The following is a 19,834-nucleotide window of genomic DNA, read 5'->3' on the forward strand; positions in this document are numbered from 1 at the left end:
ACAGAGTGTCAAACTTCAATATTTCGACATTGAAACCTTCAAATGTTAATATTTTTTCTAAACTGTTATATAATAAAATATCAAAAACAGAGAAGCGACAGCAGTTGGTAGCACACTACAAATCTCTTGGAAAATTATTACTTGATAGACTGAGAAGCTTTGTGAAAGCAGACTGTGTATTGTTTGGATACGATGAACGTCCCGGCGATATTTTCAATCACTTATATCAATAAACTGCTTTCATGTGGCTAGACGGAGAAGTTTTAAGATAATCTATATTGTACTCACTGATAACCCACAGGCTAAAATAATCAGTCACTCCGTGACATTTTCATTGAAAAAATGTACAAATGAAACACGGTTACCAATATGGAGGGTTGAAATTATAGATAAACGATTTGTAATGAAAATAATTTTGCATCAACAATCTATACTATTAATCTATCTATCTATACTATTAAACGAGAAGACCTCATTTTGTGTGTCGCTTCTCTTCCTTCCACGATAAATTAATCATCATGCCTCTGTGTTCTATAGGTAACATGCATAGTCGCATTTGTCATCCATTTTTATGATTATTCAGATTGAGTTATTTTTGGAGAAAAACGTCAAAAAAGGAGTCTGAATATTGATTCCGTCATCAGACTGACTTTTAGTCATAGATAAGACTTCCGGTTTGACACATGCACAAGTACAACCAATCGTATGATAGATAACAAAAATGAAAAATAAATAAGCCAATCAGAGCGTTCTCCATATCATGGTGTTTAGATCGCAAGAACCACAACTATTATACCTCCTTAGAGAGGACAATTATTTTTCGCGTTCATCAACATGTAAACTACGATTAGACTACTTTAAATAAACTCATCATAGATACCAGGACTGATTTTAGTATATACGCCAGACGCGCGTTTCGTCTACAAAAGACTCACTTAATATATAGAGACTCTCTGTATTCTGTCTACTCTTTGAAATGTTTACTATTTAAGGGTTCATACCAGTTGCATATATATTAAAATAAGTAAAACATGTGGAAACAAGAATGTGTCCATAGTACACGGATGCCATATCGGCACTATATTTACTAAGTTTCGAGTTGATTGGACTTCAACTTCATTAAAAACTAATTCGACCAAACACTTTAACCTGGAACGGGACAGATGGACGGCCGAACTAACAGGATAGGGCTTTTGATACCTTTTATGAAATTATCCATACATATGTTTTACAAAAAAAACAGTTTACAAGCTGTATATATGCCCGCGATTTCGCGGGTGTGTTCTTGTACATTTTAAATTGAGTTAGATGTATCTGTATAATAGTATCGAATAACAATTAACATGCTTATTATTGCTTTCAACAACCAATGTTGTTATCTTTATTCACGCCTGTTAAACATTCAAATCTCAACCAAATTGTTAAGCGAGAAAAAATGGTTTACTGGCGAACATGTGGAAAAGTGATCCCGATGTAATTTCAAATGACATTGGTCCGAGTATTAAACGAGACACGCTCTCATTTAGTTTTCTATGGCATGGTATTCTCCGTTGTAATAAAAACCAAACACAGATTAACAATTAATTGACGAAAAGTCGACCTACCCTATCAATATTTTTTTATACCAGAAAAGCTCAATAGGAAGAGCCAATTAACATTTTTCTTATTTAACTATTTGGTTGCGATTTGATGGTGTTATTTTTATGTTAAACATGTTAAACTAGTCATTTCTTTCCTCTATTTCTTTTCTCAAAAACTGCTTGTAATTAATGTGACAAATCTTATCTTACATCATATATCAAAACAAAACTTTTGATAGAATACACATGTCTTCTGATCATTTAGCTTATTTGAACAATTATCACTTTGCTTTACGTTACAATACGAACTAAACCAAGCAGTTACGCTGCTCCTTGGCCACTTAGGCTTACAGCCAAATTTCGAATACGATTAATGTATTCAGACGCAGAAATCACAATTTGACGTTTCCATCAGTACCGAGTAAAGATATTCACTGACCATAAAGATGTCATTACTATGTTTTGAAGAGATATGCTTAATCAGTGTTTTCAATCACATGAGAACTATTGACAGATTCAAAATATTTACTTTTATTTATAGTCACTTTAATTCATCTTAACTGTAAAACGGGATTGTTCATTCATATGATCTGAAACATCTATTTTATAATGTAAAGTTTTATAAAGGAGAAAACCATACCCTTATAAGAGGCATACAATGTATGTATCGATGAAGATATGTTTCCTGTTTATACCCTTTTATTTTGTTTAAATATTTTACTTCGTTTGTTTGTAAAATAATCGTTAACACTTCAAAACAAATAAAGCAATATGACTTTAATTTCTAATATTAGATCAAAAGATCTGTAAATTTCAGAATGTTCACTTTGTAAACATTCCCCCTTTTTAGCTTATCACTAATGACTTAATTATCTAAGTGACTGTTTTTCTCCGATTGGGCATTTTGCGCACAATGTGTTTTTTTTTTGTTTTTTTAATTTTATACTCTTGGCTTTGAAATGTTAAGGTTTGAGAGTTTCTGATGAACAAAAATCCAGAAAAGCGCATCAGACGCAACAACGTTATAAAATAATTCCTCTTAAGGTATATTTGTATTCAAAAGGGTGTATTTTGTAGGCAAACGCTAAAGGACATATACATGATATTATGACATGATCAAATGTAATCTGTAATCTGTAATGCATAGTTTGATAAGTAACTTAAGAACAGGTGAATACTACGTCATTATTTACAAAGCAATAAATTACCTTTATATACCATTTCCGGAAACGTGATCAAGATAAATCGAAAAGGCTTCCTGCATGTCATGGCACAAATTTCTACACAAATCTGTCGTCTTTGCAAAGAAAATAGTGGTGTGTTTTATTGTTATGAATGTCAACATGCATTATGCAAAATATGTCGTGAACGACACGATTTGATCCCGGCCACAAGTGGACATACGATTACAAATTCCAGCAACATAGACCTTGCAGTTTTTAGTAAGAAGTCGAAATGTTCTACGCATAATAAAGAATTCTTATTTTTCTGCGTGAAGTGTAATGAGTTTATATGCAGTAATTGTGTGATATCAACACACAAAGATCATTCATTCTCTGGGATTTCTGAGGCAGTGGCAGAGGAAAGAGAACAGGCCAAACGAAACTTAACTGATTTAAGATCAAAAATTGAAACGACACCTAACATCCAGGATAAGGTGAGAAGTTACATTGACCAACTCCCAGCTGACAGCAAAAAATGTGTTGAGACAATACAGTCTGTCAGTAAAGATCTTCAAACCTTTATCGAAACAAGAAAGAATATAAAAATAACAGAAGTCGAGGATAATGAATTTTTTGCTCTCCAAACCCATGAATCATTTATTAAAGATGCTAAGACGTCGTATAGACGATACAAACAAATAACATCGGAACTTGAAAATCTTCTTTCTGAAAAACATGACCCAACTTTTCATTCATGCTTTGGAGTTATTAAAATTGACATGCAAAATTTAGCTGATGTACCAGCCGAACCATCTCTGACACCAGTGCAGTCTTTTGAAAATAAAATGTTGTATAAAGACATCATAGAATATATGGAATCTAAAGTCGATGGCAGGTAAGTTGATAATTTCAAAATTACATATCGTGTATGTTTCATTAGAATCCGTAATGTTGATTGGCTAACAACAATCACGAGACACTCTCATGTCAAATAATTCTTATATAATTTGCATATTAGGAAATACATTAATATAATTGGTCGAAAGGACTTCCGGTAGTTGTTCCTGACGTTGTTTATTTTTCGATAGACGACGTTCACCGAACGTCTTTTCGTAACCAATGTAAACAAGATGGCGGCAATAATAAAACAATACGGATCGACGCTATTTTCACTTCGCGTTATTCGTTAAATCAAATAATAAACATAAAACATTTGTTTGAATGATAAAAACAGTTTTTGTGGTTTATATTTGATCAGAAACCGAATTTCATGGAATAAATATTTTTACGTTGACCAACACATATATGGATGCGCCAAGTCTATTCAATGACTCAATTATACAATGTTTGTGTGATAGAGGTAACGAGGGTTGAAAAATTAATGCCTTTTTTCCAATTTTAAAGAATCACAAGAATTGAACGCCTTTTTAAAGGAATTTATTGGTGTATAAACTGGACCCAAGTCACTCACAAACATATCATATCAGTCCTTCGGACTTTTATTTGTTTGTGCGTGAATTGGTCGTGTTTATACACCAATAAATTCCGTTAACTAGAGGCTCTTAAGAGCCTGTGTCGGTCACCTTGGTATATGTGCATATTTAGCAAATAACACAAATGGATTCATGACAAAATTTAGTTTTGGTGATGGTGATGTGTTTATAGATCTTACTTTACTGAACATTCTTGCTGCTTACAGTTTTCTCTATCTATAATAATCTTGGCCCTTCTGTTACAGAGGATACTATTTTGAAAAAATTTACAAAAATTTACCAAATTAATGAAAATGGTTAAAAATTTACTATAAAGGGCAATAACTCCTTAAGGGGGTCAACTGGCCATTTTGGTCATGTTGAATTATTTGTAGATCTTACTTTGCTAAACATTATTGTTGTTTACAGTTTATCTTTATCTATAATAATATTCAAGATAATAACCAAAAAATGGCAAAATTTCTTTAAAAATTACCAATTGAGGGGCAGCAACTCAACAACCAGTTGTACAGTACATCTGAAAATTTCAGGTCAGATAGATATTGACTTGATAAACAATTTAACTGCTTGTCAAATTTGCTCTAAACGCTTTGGTGTCAAAGTTATAAGCCAAAATCTACATTCTACCCTTATGTTCTATTTTTAGCCATGGCGGCCATCTTGGTTGGTTGTTCGGGTCAGAACACACATTTTTGAAACTAGATACCCTTATTATGATTTTGGTTAAATTTGATAAAATTTGGCCCAGTAGTTTCAGAGGAGAAGATTTTTGTAGAATATTACAAAAATGTACGAAAAATGGTTAAAAAATTACTATAAAGGGCAATAACTCCTTAAGGGTCAACTGACCATTTTGGTCATGCTGACTTATTTGTAGATCTTACTTTGCTGAACATTATTGCTGATTACAGTTTATCTCTATCTATAATAGTATTCAAGATAATAACCAATAACGGCATAATTTCCTTAAAATTACCAATTTAGGGGCAGCAACCCAACAACTGATTGTCCGATTCATCTGAAAATTTCAGGGCAGATAGATCTTTACTTGATTAACAATTTTACCTCATCAGATTTGTTTGAATGCTTTGATTTCAGAGTTATAAGCCGAAATCTACATTTTACCCCTGTGTTCTATTATTAGCCATGGCGGCCAGCTTGGATGGTTGGCGGGGTCCCCGAACACATTTTTTTAACTAGATACCCTAATGATGATTGTGGCCAAGTTAGCCAGGTGAGCTAGAAAGGCGTTTAATCCTATAATATTATTTCCATGTGAAATACCAAAGCTATAAACGTATGTGCTATCCGTTACAATGTTATAATAATGCATTAAAAAACTAGCGAAGCATAACATGTAATTATGAGATGGTTCTTATCATAATTTTGTATAGTTGTAAAAACATTGATTGTGCGCACAGTTCTAATATAAAATGATTTTGTCAACACATAAAGATATCTCGATACATTCGAACAAAATTATAAGAAATAAGCATTCACTGGCTTATATAAGTAAATAAATATGATCTTGCAGCGAGTTTCAAATTTCATTTGCAAACGATAACTGGTATATATACATATTTAGTCATAGAAAGTTGCATAGCTAGGAACTTGGATACTTACAGTATGTAATAATTAACAAGTTCTTAAGAATTTATTGTATTTAAGTTATTGAATGTTTTGTAATTTTGTTTGGGAACTAAATCGAATCACTCCTGGTTAGCCCACCTTCACTTGCACTAATGAACAATAAGTGAATAAAAAGGTACTAGTGTTTTTGTATCTGCAAAATTAATACAAATATTGTTTTAATTATTCAATATAAGACGTAATTGGAATCAGTTGCCTTTTACTTTACACAGATACATATACAATTATAATTGATTCATAAAAAAAATTTCTAATCGACATTATAAAAAACCATATAAAATTGAAAAAAACGCAGTATATATATATATTAAGATCTTTTTATTGCATTTGTATGGTAAAATTTTAAGAAATAACGATTCAAATCCAGCCTTTAGTTAGTTTTCTATGGATTGTTTTATATTTGTTATGAACAGGCAGTCATCATAGAATTTTATGTAAATTAAAATATAATTCTAGAATGCAAAGTAACGGAATATTTTGAGACACTAGTTTCATGAGTTTAATTAAATCTAAATGTTTATTCAATACGGTTAATTTTTCTGTGTACAATTGCGGAAAATATTTTTCGAATGGTCATTTAGATTTTATACTTGTAAAATCTCTCAATACAGGAGAACATAAAAATGCTAATATTATACAGACATTAACACTAAAATACAAACAAACTATATTTTAATCATTCAAAACACCTTTAACATGTTTTATTGTAGCGTATGTCAAAGCTGCACGGATCTTCATGAGAGACTCGACAAAATAATGAAAGAAAACGAAAGTTATCAACAGCATCTTCGATGGTAAGATACTTTTGCTTGATACAATGTTGAAAACTAGTAAAAAAAACTAGGATGTATTTTTGGTTTGATTCTCTAGTTTACTTCTTTATTGTGGTCTGTTTTGCCTTTTATTGCCCTTACTCCCTTAGTATGTTTTAAAGGATGCTTATTCCTATTTTATAGGCCAGACTGTCGGCATCCCAATGGGAACAAACTGTGCCCCTCTACTTGCCGACTTGTTTCTTTATTATTATGAGGCTGACTTCATGCAGGAACTTCTTAGGAAGAAAGATAAGAAGTTAGCAATATCCTTTAACTCTACTTTCCGCTATATAGATGACGTTCTTTCACTAAACAATTCAAAATTTGGTGACTATGTGAAACGCATCTATCCCATCGAATTGGAGATAAAGGATACTACAGATACAGTTAAGTCGACTTCATATCTTGACTTACATCTAGAAATTGACAATAAGGGTCGGTTGAAAACAAAACTTTACGACAAAAGAGATGATTTCAGCTTTCCAATTGTGAACTTTCCATTTCTAAATAGCAACATTCCAGCAGCACCTGCATACGGGGTATATATCTCCCAATTGATACGATATTCCCGTGCTTGCATTCCCTATCATGATTTTCTTGATAGAGGGTTACTGCTCACAAGGAAGCTATTAAACCAAGAGTTCCAAATGGTGAAGTTGAAATCATCCCTTCGTAAATTTTACGGACGCCATCACGAGTTGGTTGACCGTTATGGAAAAACCGTTTCACAAATGATATCGGATATGTTCCTTACGTCGTAACTACAATCCCCTTTCCTTTCATATGTGACCTACCGAATTATTACTATTTACCGGATTTGTAATCACATAAGCAACACGACGGGTGCCACATGTGGAGCAGGATCTGCTTACCCTTCCGGAGCATCTGAGATCACCCCTAGTTTTTGGTGGGGTTCGTGTTGTTTATTCTTTAGTTTTCTATGTTGTGTCATGTGTACTATTGTTTTTCTGTTTGTCTTTTTCATTTTTAGCCATGGCGTTGTCAGTTTGTTTTAGATTTATGAGTTTGACTGTCCCTTTGGTATCTTTCGTCCCTCTTTTATAATCAAATATGTAGTGTCATATCAGTCTCAAGGTAGAGTGTTTCAGTTTTTTTTATAAACAAATCCGAGCTGTTGATACAGATTGTTATTTAACATAAACTTCCAAAAGATAAAATTAAGAATGGAAATGGGGAATGTGTCAAAGAGACAACAACCTGACCAAGCATGGAACAGAAAACAGCAGAAGGTCACCAACAGGTCTTCAATGCAGCGAGAAACTCCCGCACCCGGAGGCGTCCTTCAGCTGGCCTATAAACAAATATATATACTAGTTCAGTGATAATGAACGCCATACTAAACTCTAAATTGTACACAAGAAACTAAAATTCAAAATAATACAAGACTAACAAAGGCCAGAGGCTCCTGACTTGGGACAGGCGCACACATGCGGCGGGGTTAAACATGTTTATGAGATCTCAACCCCCCTATACCTCTAGCCAATATAGAAAAGTAAACGCATAACAATAAGCCCGTTAAAAGAGCATACGTTGATAGAGTTTGCAATCTTAATACAGCTTTAAGCAGTTTCTATAGAATTTTCTTACCAATTCGTAATAGATATATTCCTGTATGTATGTAAAGTTATGTATATTTTGTTTATGTGTATATTAATTTGGCTTGTGTAAATATTTTCTTCTAAAAAAAGAATGTATTTTCAATCCATTTCCCCTCAAACACTGTTGGCCACTGAGTGTTCATGTATCATTTTTTTTATAGCAATGCAACACACATGAGAGAGCAGGATGATGAAATCAGAAACCTGATAGGCGAAAACAGATATCTAAAGTCTAAGTATGAGTGATTAACTTAAACTGACGATTCTTTTTCGAAAAAAAAAGAATCTGTTCGTATTAATCCTTTTATTTTTTAATAAAATGCATCGAATAAAGTTCTTTTTTGTAAAATGCAAGTTTCTTTACTCTCTTTGGTTTATGTTTATTTTTCAAATATCTCGACAAATAAACATACATAAAATGAACAAGACATCAATATTATACTTTATTTATACTACTTGTAGGTTGAGCGATTCTGATGAACGACGATCCGAAGAGCGTCCAGCTATGCCATGGTCAGTATTGCTAGTTATGATTATTGTTAAGTGTTTAAATATTATATATAACATACCATATGAACTGATAGATATCGTATCTGGAAAGAAATGAAGATATCTTCATAAACCAAATCCAATAATCATTTGATAAATCCAAAATTATTAAAAGACTATTTGACTTATTTCTAATCAATGAGGATTTTTTTCAAAACTATTTCAGGTCCTTTTTGTTCACTAAGCTCTTCAACTGTTTTGTTTTCGTGATACATCCTTTGTTATGAGAGTTCCCAATGAAAGTAATACCAGAAAAGCGCCTCGGATGCATGCAATTTATCAAGTGTTTTTTTCAAATTGTAGTTTTTTGTCTATTTTCTTTTAAACTATTAAAAAATACAGAAACTGTTTACAGTAACACAGGATCTACACATAAGCCAATTTATTTGGGATTTGATTCGGTGCAGGAACTGTGACTGGTTAATCACAATTTTTTTCTCATTTGTATATACGATCTTCAAATAAGTCAAAAATGTATTTTTATTGACTTATTATGGAAATTATTGTTACTAGATGATTACTTTAAATCGTGTTTGCAGCATATTTTACAATAATTTAATTTTGTAACACGTCTACTGATTGGTTGATGTCGTTTTGTTTATCAGCCCGTAGACATAATTTTGTTATGTGACTGTGTGACGTCATCAACGTTTTTTCATGATTTACTCTGGTTTAAAATGGATTTAAGAATTTTTTCTGCCTATTCGAAATAACATAAAAAATGTGGTGCACACTTTAAATAACCCGCTATGCGGGTTATTCAGTGTGCACCACATTTTTGATGTTATTTCTTCATAGACAAAATAATATAACAGTCATTCCTAAATAAGTAAATGCATGAACCAAGTTATGAATATGATATTTGATGTGTTTCACTTGTTTTTAGATTTTAGTTTGTAACCCGAATCGGTTCGCTTAACTGATTTATGGCTATTGAACAGCGGTATACTATTGTTGCCTTTAATTGTGTTCCATACAGATTTTTATAGTCTATGATTTTGCTATTTGATAAAGGAATTTTCTTTTTGAAAATCCAGTTTTTTTAGGGTGTTTGCTTTACTATTTTTATTTAAAAAAATACATATCTGATAAAAAAATTGATTGAAGAGAACCTTCACCAATACAAGATTTACCAAAACAATATTCTTAACCGAATAATTGACGTCATATCCCTTTAAGGATGTTCGCTACTCTGTTTAAAAATAACAAGCTTTTAAAAAGACTGCTATGAATTGATAGTATATAAATAAAGAAATAATAAAAGCTGAAAAAAAGGGAGGGTCAGTGTGCTTGTTTTCGAGATTTAAGTCATATGGGAAATAATTCAATCTAGATTTTTCATACTTTTAACATTGGCACCTTTTTGTTCAAAAACTACGAAAAAATAACAAGGATTTTATAAGATTTTGAAATATGGCTGTTTGAACTTTATGTATTGAAATTATAAAAAGAAAAGTAGGGGTTAGTTGGCAAATTTTGTTAATGGCAATACATGGATAAAACCAGAGGATTCCCAAAATCTGGCGAAAATTAAAAAAGTAAAGGAGCAAACATCCTTAATGAGGATTTAACCTATATTTTTTAAAGTTATTATCATGAAGAGTGAAAAAGATAACTCTTTAAAGATATCTTTCTTATGCCAGAGGTGAGTTTCGTCTACGAAAATCTCATCTTTGATGCTCAATTAAAACAAAGTTAAAAGAATGAATTAAGTACGAAGTTTAAGAGTCTTAAAGACCCAACATTTCGAAAGGATTTGCCAAATACAGCTATGGCAATCTATAATTCCTAGGATTGAAAATCATTATCATTTCGAAAAAGGAAAACCTTTTTTAACAATAAGTTTATATTATGACTAAATCAATGACATTGCATGTTTTTGACGTCTGGACTTATGATACCACATTGGAGGAGAAAACCTCAACTGGGAGTTCCAAAGACCCAGTAATTAAAAAAAAATTAAAAAAGATGTTAGGCTTATTATTTTGTACACCAGACACGCATTTTGCTTACAGAAAACTGTGCTAAAAGTGACGCTCGAATGAAAAAAATAGAAAGCTAAATCATTTACCTTGTCAAAGTGCATGCATCGATGACCTTAACAATCCTATTTTATCTAATGGATAAACAGATCGTGTAACTTGGCGGAGACGTTTTAAATAGGTTTATCCTCGGGTTCGTACCAGTTTTCTGGGATTTGAAAGGCAATGCAAAGTCAAAATATAAAACAAATACTACGTTAAACGAATGTCAACACCTATTAACTTAACCGGAACCTGGTAAATTGAAACAGTTTAACCCTTTCAGTCTGCAACTTATTTAAACCAGTTGTTTGGAGCTATAGGCTGAAACCTCAATATACGGAACTGAAACCGCAATATATAAATCTGATCTGAAACCTAAAAGTATGAAACTGGTCTGAAACCTAAATGTATGAAACTTGGCTGAAACCTAAATGTATGGAACCTATTTGAACTGGTGTTTACTTTCGTATGAAACTTTATTAAACTAGAATGTGTATAACTATCGAAACAACAAGGTAGCACTAAGGTATGGTATGTCAGCAAACAATCACTGCAAAAGTGAGAGATGTGAGACGCAAAACCTTAGCTCCCGCCCTGGAATGAATGAATTCCATAAAAAATGAACTTTATTAAAAATCCAATATCATTTCGAAATGCTGTGCCAACAACTTTACATTGAACACTTTTCGTATGTTTATGCTTGTATTATAGAACTGGCTTCTCGGCTGATGATTTTTTTTTCTTCTTTTATGTCCAACAGCAGAGAAATCAACCCGGTGGTACTAATAACATTAAAGGTATCAATTAGATAATAATTTAATTTTTATTCGTCTTATTGAATAATATTTTAATCGTATTAGAATTTTTTATGGCCTGTTGTATGGAAAAAATAACGTTGTTTTGTTATTCTCTTAGCCTTTTACCTTTTTCTTTTTACATCTGATGGGACTCAAACTAGGAACGTATCTTGTTTTTAGTTGGTTGAAGCCCTGATGATACCTCTGGGTAGAAGGGAGATTGAAATCATTGGAATATTTGACCATTTGATTGTAATGACTTATCAGATTAAAGTCTGTTACTTGAATGAGTATTGTAGCTGACTGAAAAACACAATACAAAACAAGGACACTAAATTGTTCTTCAAGTATTTATCTGGTATTAAACAAAATATTTTCATATCTCTTTATTTTCAGGAGAGCATCTGGTTATCAACAAGATTATTGGTCTGAGTAAGTATTTCTGAAATAATAGCAGTAATAGTTTGTAAAAATATTTGTGAAAAGTTCACTAGAGTAAAGGAGGGACGAAAGATACCAGAGAAACAGTAACACGCGACAAAATGAACTCTTTACTCTGGATAATGTACTTTATTCTTAGTTGAAATTAGTTTTGAAGTTATTCTCTGTGTGTACTCTGAAGCCAGTGTCTATAGTTTCTATTTTAAGTAAGTAAGTAAGTAAGTAAGTAAGTAAGTAAGTAAGTAAGTAAGTAAGTAAGTAAGTAAGTAAGTAAGTAAGTAATTTTTATTGGTTTGAAATCCAAAATTACAGGATTGATACCAAGACAATACAAAACATACAAATATATATATCATACCAAATTCATAAACATTGTATATTTATATAAGGAGGTGGTACCACAAAGTTATTTAGTACTTAATAAAGCATTTCTAGAAATGTACATGTCGCTTATAAATTTAACAATAATTCTAATTATATCAGTCTCACCACACGTATACAAAAATTTAAATCTTGCTTCATTAGTCATATTTAAAAAAGATGGAACTATTTCACTAATTTTGGAAAACAATTGGTCTCTAATTATATTTAGTTTTGTACATTTTAAAGTGAAATGAAATTCATCTTCTACTTCTATGAGACACAAAGGACAAATTCTTTCTTCTACAGGGGTTTTAGTGTGACGCCCTTGTTCAATTCTAAGAACACTATTACTAATGCGAATTTTAGCAAAATGCCCTATTACTTTTCTGTCTATATTTACCAATAAATAGGTTTCCAATTTATAATTTTCTTTAATCTGTCTATATGTTCTCAGCTTATTATCGTGTACTGATTTATTATCACAAAAAATATTTTCTTTCAAATAATTAAGATATCTATCATTAAGTTTGGTATGAATTGCATATAATAAACGCCTTTTTGAAATAGTATCATGATTTTTCCAAACATGTGAAAAACTTAATGCAGCAAGTAACTGTTCAATCTGTTTAGCAAATCCATTGGTTAGTTGCAGGTTTGAACAATATACATATTTAAGTAAACAATTATTATTAGATTTTATTACATGCAACCAGAAGCCAATTGACAATTTTAAAGCTTCTATAAAAACTGGATACTTACAAAGTTCAGCTAGTACTACTAAATAGACAGCTGATTTATTTACTCCAATTAAAGTTTTTGCAAATTTAATCTGAACTTTGATGGTAGCCAATGACTAATATTTTGACTCTAGATTTGTAAAGATTTTTATCATATAAAGAGACCACACTTCACTACAATAAAGAAGTATAGGTTTAACATAAGCATCAAAAAGTTTTATGTGAGGTAATACATTGATATCTTCAGAAAATAACAGTTTTCTAATACAAAATATAGCTTTTGAGGCTTTTTTACAAAGAAGTCTCACTGCTTCTGTAAAACTACCAGATGGTTTAAACAGTATACCCAAATATTTATATTCTGTACAGTGTTCCAAAATGTTATCACTAAAAACAAATGTGTCTTTTGTAAGTTTTTTACCTGATTTGTTAAAAATCATAATTTGGTTTTGTCAAGATTAACTGTTAAATCCCAACTAGTACAATATGAACTAAGCTTGTCAAGGCATTTTTGCAAGCCATTAGCAGATTCAGAAATCATCAGCGTATAACAGACATTTAGTCTTAGATGCAAGATTTTTTTATTAGTTGTTAATGGCTTTGAACTAGCTGTCAGATAACTGCGAGTACTCTCAGATCTGTTCATTGTGTCTTTTTGTGTCGGGATGTATAAGTACCGGGCCACGTCCACTTGTATGTTTGTCCATTTGATGAGTTAAGCCTTTTTCAACTGATTTTTATAGTTCGTTCTTATGTTGTACTGTTATACCACTGTCCCAGGTTAGGGGGAGGGTAGGGATCCCGCTAACATGTTTAACCCCGCCACATTATTAATGTATGTGCCTGTCCCAAGTCAGGAGCCTGTAATTCAGTGGTTGTCGTTTGTTTATGTGTTACATATTGGATTTTCGTCCATTTAAATTTTTTTTTTTTACATAAATTAGGCCGTTAGTTTTCTCGTTCGAATTGTTTTACATTGTCTTATCGGGGCCTTTTATAGCTGACTATGCAGTATGGGCTCTACTCATTGTTGAAGGCCGTACGGGACCTATAGTTGTTACTGTCTATGTCATTTCGGTCTTTTGTGGATAGTTGTCTCATTGGCAATCATACCACATCTTTTTTTTTTATATGATATGCTATTATCATTTAACTTGGATGGTTCACATGTGGAGTCAAAAATAGATGGTAAATCATTAATATATAAAGAAAATAATGTAGGGCTTAAAATACACCCTTATTTTACCCCAACTGAGGAATTAAAAAAATCAGTGATACCTTCCGAGATCTTTACCGTGTACAAAACCACTTTATACATATCTTTCATTCTACTAAAAAAGGGACCATCTATGTTGTAATAAGACAATTTGTAAAAGAGGGCATCTCTGTTAATAGTATAACATGCCTTCTTGAAATCAATGAAACAGGCATATATCTTTTTTGATGATTTAAATGATTTATCAATTATGGTTTTTAAAGTTAAAACATGATCACTTGTTCGACTTCCCTTTCTGAATCCAATTTGCTCACGACAAATAAGTTTATTTCCATCAAGATACCTTTCTAATCTGTTATATAAAACTTTAAGAAAAAAATTTCCTAAACAACTTGAAAGGGCTATACCTCGATAATTAGATGGATCATTAAAACACCCACCCTTAAAAATGGGCTTAATAAAAAAATGTCTCCATAAAGTTGGGTAGATACCAGACTTAAGAAGTATACTCTTTCTTATCATTACAAACATTTTTTTCATAATTAATATTCATTAGTTTATTAAAATATTCAAACCATTCTTTAAGTTGTATGTTAGAGCTTGGATCCTTGAAGTTCTCCTTTTTCAGTTTTTTACTTGTTTTCCAAAAATCATTTGGACAGCTATCATTTGAATCTATAATCTGTTTTATCATTTTATGTCTAAATTGTCTATATTTTTCCTTATGAGTTTATTCAGTTCCCTTTTATGTTATAATACTTTGTGTCTAAGACTGTCATTCCAGGGCTCAGTACATAATTTTCTAGTCAGACTCTTTAGGGACCTATATTTAGATTCACATTTATTATCATAATATGACTTTGTTTATTTTCCTTCGTTTACTTCTCTTGTCTTTAACAGGGGTCCTATTAGTATTACTTAAAAAAGTAGCATTGTATAATATTGATGATATACTGGCGACGGTGTCATTAACACTCTGAGTTACATTGGAATTAAATGTATTATTCGCATCTATTTTTTGGGTTAAATTATCTACATCAGAATTAATAGTTCTGACTGTCCCTTTGGTATCTTTCGTCCCTCTTTATCCCTATTTTACATACTAATATTAAATACTGAGAAATATAACTTCTGCAGAAGCTTATGAAAATGATAATAATAATTAGAACCCATAATGAATTCTTAATATATATATATAGACCAAAATACATATTTTAATTAGGAATACAAATAATAAATTCTGTTATGGTCTACATTCTATAGAGTGGAAACATTTGCAACTGATATTTTACAGTGTGTTCTTATATTGTAATATAACACTACTATCTCTGATAAGAGGAACGTTGGGCGCTCCAAACTCACAAACATGTTTAACCCCGCAACATTCTGTATGTGCCAGTCTAAAGTTAGAATAGATTGTGTTACAGTTTTTTCACGTTTTTATTGTTTCACATTTTTTGTGGTGGCCTTTTACAGCCCACTTTACGGTAGAGGTTTTTGGTTGTTGTTTAAGACAGTAAGGTGACCTAAAATGTCTTACCCACCACGTCATTTTAACCATAGGGGATACTTGTTTCATTATAAATTATATCACACTTTCTTATTTGAAAATAAATAGTCTGAGAAAACATTGTCACAAGATGTACTAGTATTCAGTTTTAAGGAGTTAAACATTATCATTGAAATCTTTTAACTAAATCTATCAAATGTCCCTTGTAAGAGCTCAATACCGACGAGGAAAACTTAAAACCGATTGTATCAATGACCCGATGACGGTTAATCAATCTATTTCAAACAAACCTACACAGATATTTACCAAGCATTGGTCCTTTACTCTTTATCACTAGTCTACAGATAAACTACGTACACCGGAGGCGCTCCTCCAAAGATGTTGACCCCGCCACCAATTCCTATTCGTTATGTGTCTGTTCCAAATTTGGAGTCTTTATTTAAAAGGTTGTCGTTGCTTGCCGTCTATCATATTCGCTTTATCATAAATCTTGAAGCTGATTTTTTTTTTTGGGGGGGGGGGGGTTTAAATTGTTGCTTAATTTGTATAGTTGCCTACACGTCAGTAGTGTTGCCCTTTGTCAATAGCTGTATGGTGACCTATATTTACGCCAGTTGGACTCTGTTGGATGGTTGTTTCATTGGCAGTCATACCACATCTCGATATTTCATATACAAGTTGATGTTACCTTAACATTTCAATACATTCTCTAAATGATTCTTTCGATGTAGTTTCGGTTGCCTGAAAAAATGGTATGCAAAAATATTTGGAAGATTGCAAATAAGTCAACTATTTACCAATACCCAAATGACGATAATGTTTTATATGAACACAAATCAAAAGTCGGAATATAATTTTAAATATAAGTATTATTTATTTTACAGGTCTGATGACACAGATTCAGATGGGCCTGAGTATGTATTTTAAAATCTTAAAATCAAGTTATGCGTTTGGTATGTTTGAGTGAAATGGTCTTTCGGAAACAGATTTATAAATGAACAATCAATGTAATGGCAAAATTTATCTTTGATAATTAGCTGTAATTCAAACAGAATATTCCGGAAAATGTTAATGTAATGAAATACCATATTCACCAAATATTTAAACGTATTTAAGAAATGCAACTATCTACCTGCATCTGTTTTAATTCGAGAAAAGCAAAATATCTTTGAAAAACAATTTATATTCTTTTGATAATATTCGACTAGTCTCTAACATACCCACTGGAATATGTATCAGAAATATATGATAACGTCAATGAAGTTCCAATGACAATATATGAAAAGGTATACATTTTTAAAAACTAAATTATATGCGACAACCCTATCATGTGAGTATCGAAGAGCCACCCCGCCCCCTTTTTCCGCGGGTTAATACATTAAACATATTCAACTATTTGAGGGTCAAACCTGCTAGCTGCTTTTTACAAACTAACTGCATAAGAAGAACATGACAATTTAATGTTTTGTTGTTGCCAAATTTCGTTTATGGTAGAAGAACTTAATTTTTCAAACAGTTACAACATTGAATGAAAGTTTCTACATACTATGAGTAATGCGTCGTTTGTCACTAGTAGAGCATGATCTGTTAATACAGCCGGAGCATCTGATGGGTTTCGCGTTATTCAGTCTTTAATTTGCTGTGTATTCTTTGTTTTAATTGTTCTGTCTTTTTGTTTTGAGTCGTCTTTTTTCGACTGATTAATACCGAAAGTCATTTTGGTATCATTCATCTGTCTTATTTTTTAATGAAAGCTACTTTTATGAAAAATTACGTTATGAACTGATATTTTATGTCAGCATGAAAAACCTGATTATCTATTTCCGTTTCAAAAGTAACAACAGTATTGCTAAGACTCAAAATAGATAACATTAAATTTTTCCTTTCCGTCCATATCGAAATGTTCATATCCGGACCGTTAGTCAAAACTACCGAACAATAAAGTCCGACATCAACGGTAGCAGGTAGTATTGAATTGTTTCCTTTAGTTTGTTAGGTTTCCTGTTATCTTTACGTAGACTTCCGGGCTTCTGTCCGGGCGACATATAATATACGCTAAAGTATTAACACACGCATTTGGTGCATTACATTAGTATTTTTCGATATGTTTGGGCGATTGATTTTTGCCATTTGATAATGGATTTTCCGTCTGTAATTTTCCTTGTTAAGTTACTGTTTATGATGTTACAAAAGATAAGGTCTGTTTCATTTTCCTGTTGAGTTTCAATCAAAGACGGAAGATCGGATCTGTCTTTTGTGTACATGAAAATCAATCATCCTTTAATGTACCAGAAATACAAATTTCAAATGTTTCTTTTTAAACGTTTCATGAAATTTTACCTGTCCTTCTCTTATTACTATTACTTTATTATTATCAGAGTTATTATTTTTATTGTCGATAGCTTTTAGCACAAAAAGATTCTAGGATCAGTTTAAAATAGTTTGCCTATTCTGCGCATTTTGTGTCTGTTACATTTTTGTTCAATTCTTATAGCGACAGATGTTATAGATGTAGAAGGCATGGTCATTATGCCAGAGACTGTGATGAACCACGTGGTGTTGAATGCTATAAATGTCATGAAATTGGCCACTATGCACGAAACTGTCCGGAAAATAGAGTAAAGTGTTACAGGTGTGGCAATTATGGACATGTGTCTAACGAGTGTGACTATTAAAAAAGATTAACAGTTGATTTGAATAGCACAATTTCCAGCGTAGTTGTTTTACTAACAGGTTCAAAATCTTAAAAGTATCACATCCTATCGGGAAATGATTTTAAAGAGTCTATATTATATAATGAAAATGTTATTTATCAAATTTACATGTCCAGAAAAACAAGATGATAATGATTTCTGCCCATCATTGATTGTAGTATTTTTTATGCAAAATCGCAAATTTTACATGGTTTACTAACTAAGAAAAATCAAATTGTATACATAACTTCACTTACATCAGAATTTTGGGTTATGTAAAAACAATGGCCTTCATAATGTTTGGCGGCATCTTCAGGCGTTAGTGATTTAGTGATCGGTATAGATCTAAGCAAAGAACCATCAAGTACGCATATTTGTGTTTTTTACCAAAAATAAAGTGAAATTTAGTTAAGGTGAAAGATTTTTAGAAATTTCGATGGTGTAACATAGAAATGTGGTGCAATTTGTCATACCTATTTACTAATCAATTTTATATCGCTAAAATTATAACCAGAACGTTTCATATTTATGTATTATACAATATGGCATTAATTTATATATTATTATCATAAATTAAGGCACATATCATTTTAGCCTATCGTTTTTTTTTGTATTAAATGTAATCACAAGTCTTTGTTACATTAGAGTTTGGATTGGTGTATTAAACAAATGTCATCTTTTAAAAAAAAAATGAAGGATATTTTGAAATATTTTGGTGTATATTTGGATCTTAATTTATTAATCATATCTGTATCCTTCTTTTCATTAAATTCATAAAACAAATATTGCTATATTTATTCCATAAGGGATGTCCCTATGAAGTTTGATAACATAATATCAATCTCATTATTGGTCTTTTTTTTTCATGGCGTAATCAGTTTATTTTCCACTTATAAGTTTGAATATCCCTTTGTTATCTCTCACAGCAATAACTGTAGTTTCAAAAATTGAAACACAAAATATATACTTATTTTCATCCTAAAATACCAAACTGTCGCTTTGGCAATGTGAAAAAGAACCACCATTTGCTGGTCCTTCATATACATACACAAAACAAGAATGTATACCGAACGATAAGCAATCACCAATAAAATATCTATCATTCAGTCAATAACAATAATGTCAGTCATTGACTATCTTCACTTTTAAACTGTAAAAATTGACATTTACATACTATGTTAATG

General features: G+C 31.6%; 1 protein-coding gene and 1 long non-coding RNA gene across 2 annotated transcripts; both read left to right on the top strand.

Annotated features, from left to right (window-relative positions):
- The first annotated feature begins 2,825 nt into the window (after window positions 1–2,825).
- Window positions 2,826–8,927, top strand: LOC139524946 (E3 ubiquitin-protein ligase TRIM45-like). Its single transcript, XM_071320120.1, has 4 exons — window positions 2,826–3,638; window positions 6,597–6,680; window positions 8,482–8,556; window positions 8,783–8,927. Exons 1-4 carry the CDS (start codon window positions 2,848–2,850, stop codon window positions 8,925–8,927), a joined length of 1,095 nt encoding a protein of 364 aa, XP_071176221.1. The 5' UTR covers window positions 2,826–2,847.
- Window positions 8,928–12,062: 3,135 nt separating this feature from the next.
- LOC139522299 (uncharacterized) lies at window positions 12,063–18,806 on the top strand. Its single transcript, XR_011664375.1, has 3 exons — window positions 12,063–12,122; window positions 16,842–16,871; window positions 18,452–18,806. It is a non-coding gene; the product is annotated as an uncharacterized lncRNA (long non-coding RNA).
- Window positions 18,807–19,834: the final 1,028 nt, after the last annotated feature.

This window comes from Mytilus edulis, chromosome 5 (assembly GCF_963676685.1).
Source record: "Mytilus edulis chromosome 5, xbMytEdul2.2, whole genome shotgun sequence".
Taxonomy (NCBI): Eukaryota; Metazoa; Mollusca; class Bivalvia; order Mytilida; family Mytilidae; genus Mytilus; species Mytilus edulis.

Coding starts and splice junctions, on each gene's coding strand:
- LOC139524946 (XM_071320120.1), top strand. CDS start 2,848: ATGGCACAAATTTCTACACAAATCTGTCGTCTTTGCAAAGAAAATAGT. Junction 6,681..8,481: donor TATCAACAGCATCTTCGATG/GTAAGATACTTT, acceptor TTTTTTTTATAG/CAATGCAACACACATGAGAG. Junction 8,557..8,782: donor AACAGATATCTAAAGTCTAA/GTATGAGTGATT, acceptor TACTACTTGTAG/GTTGAGCGATTCTGATGAAC.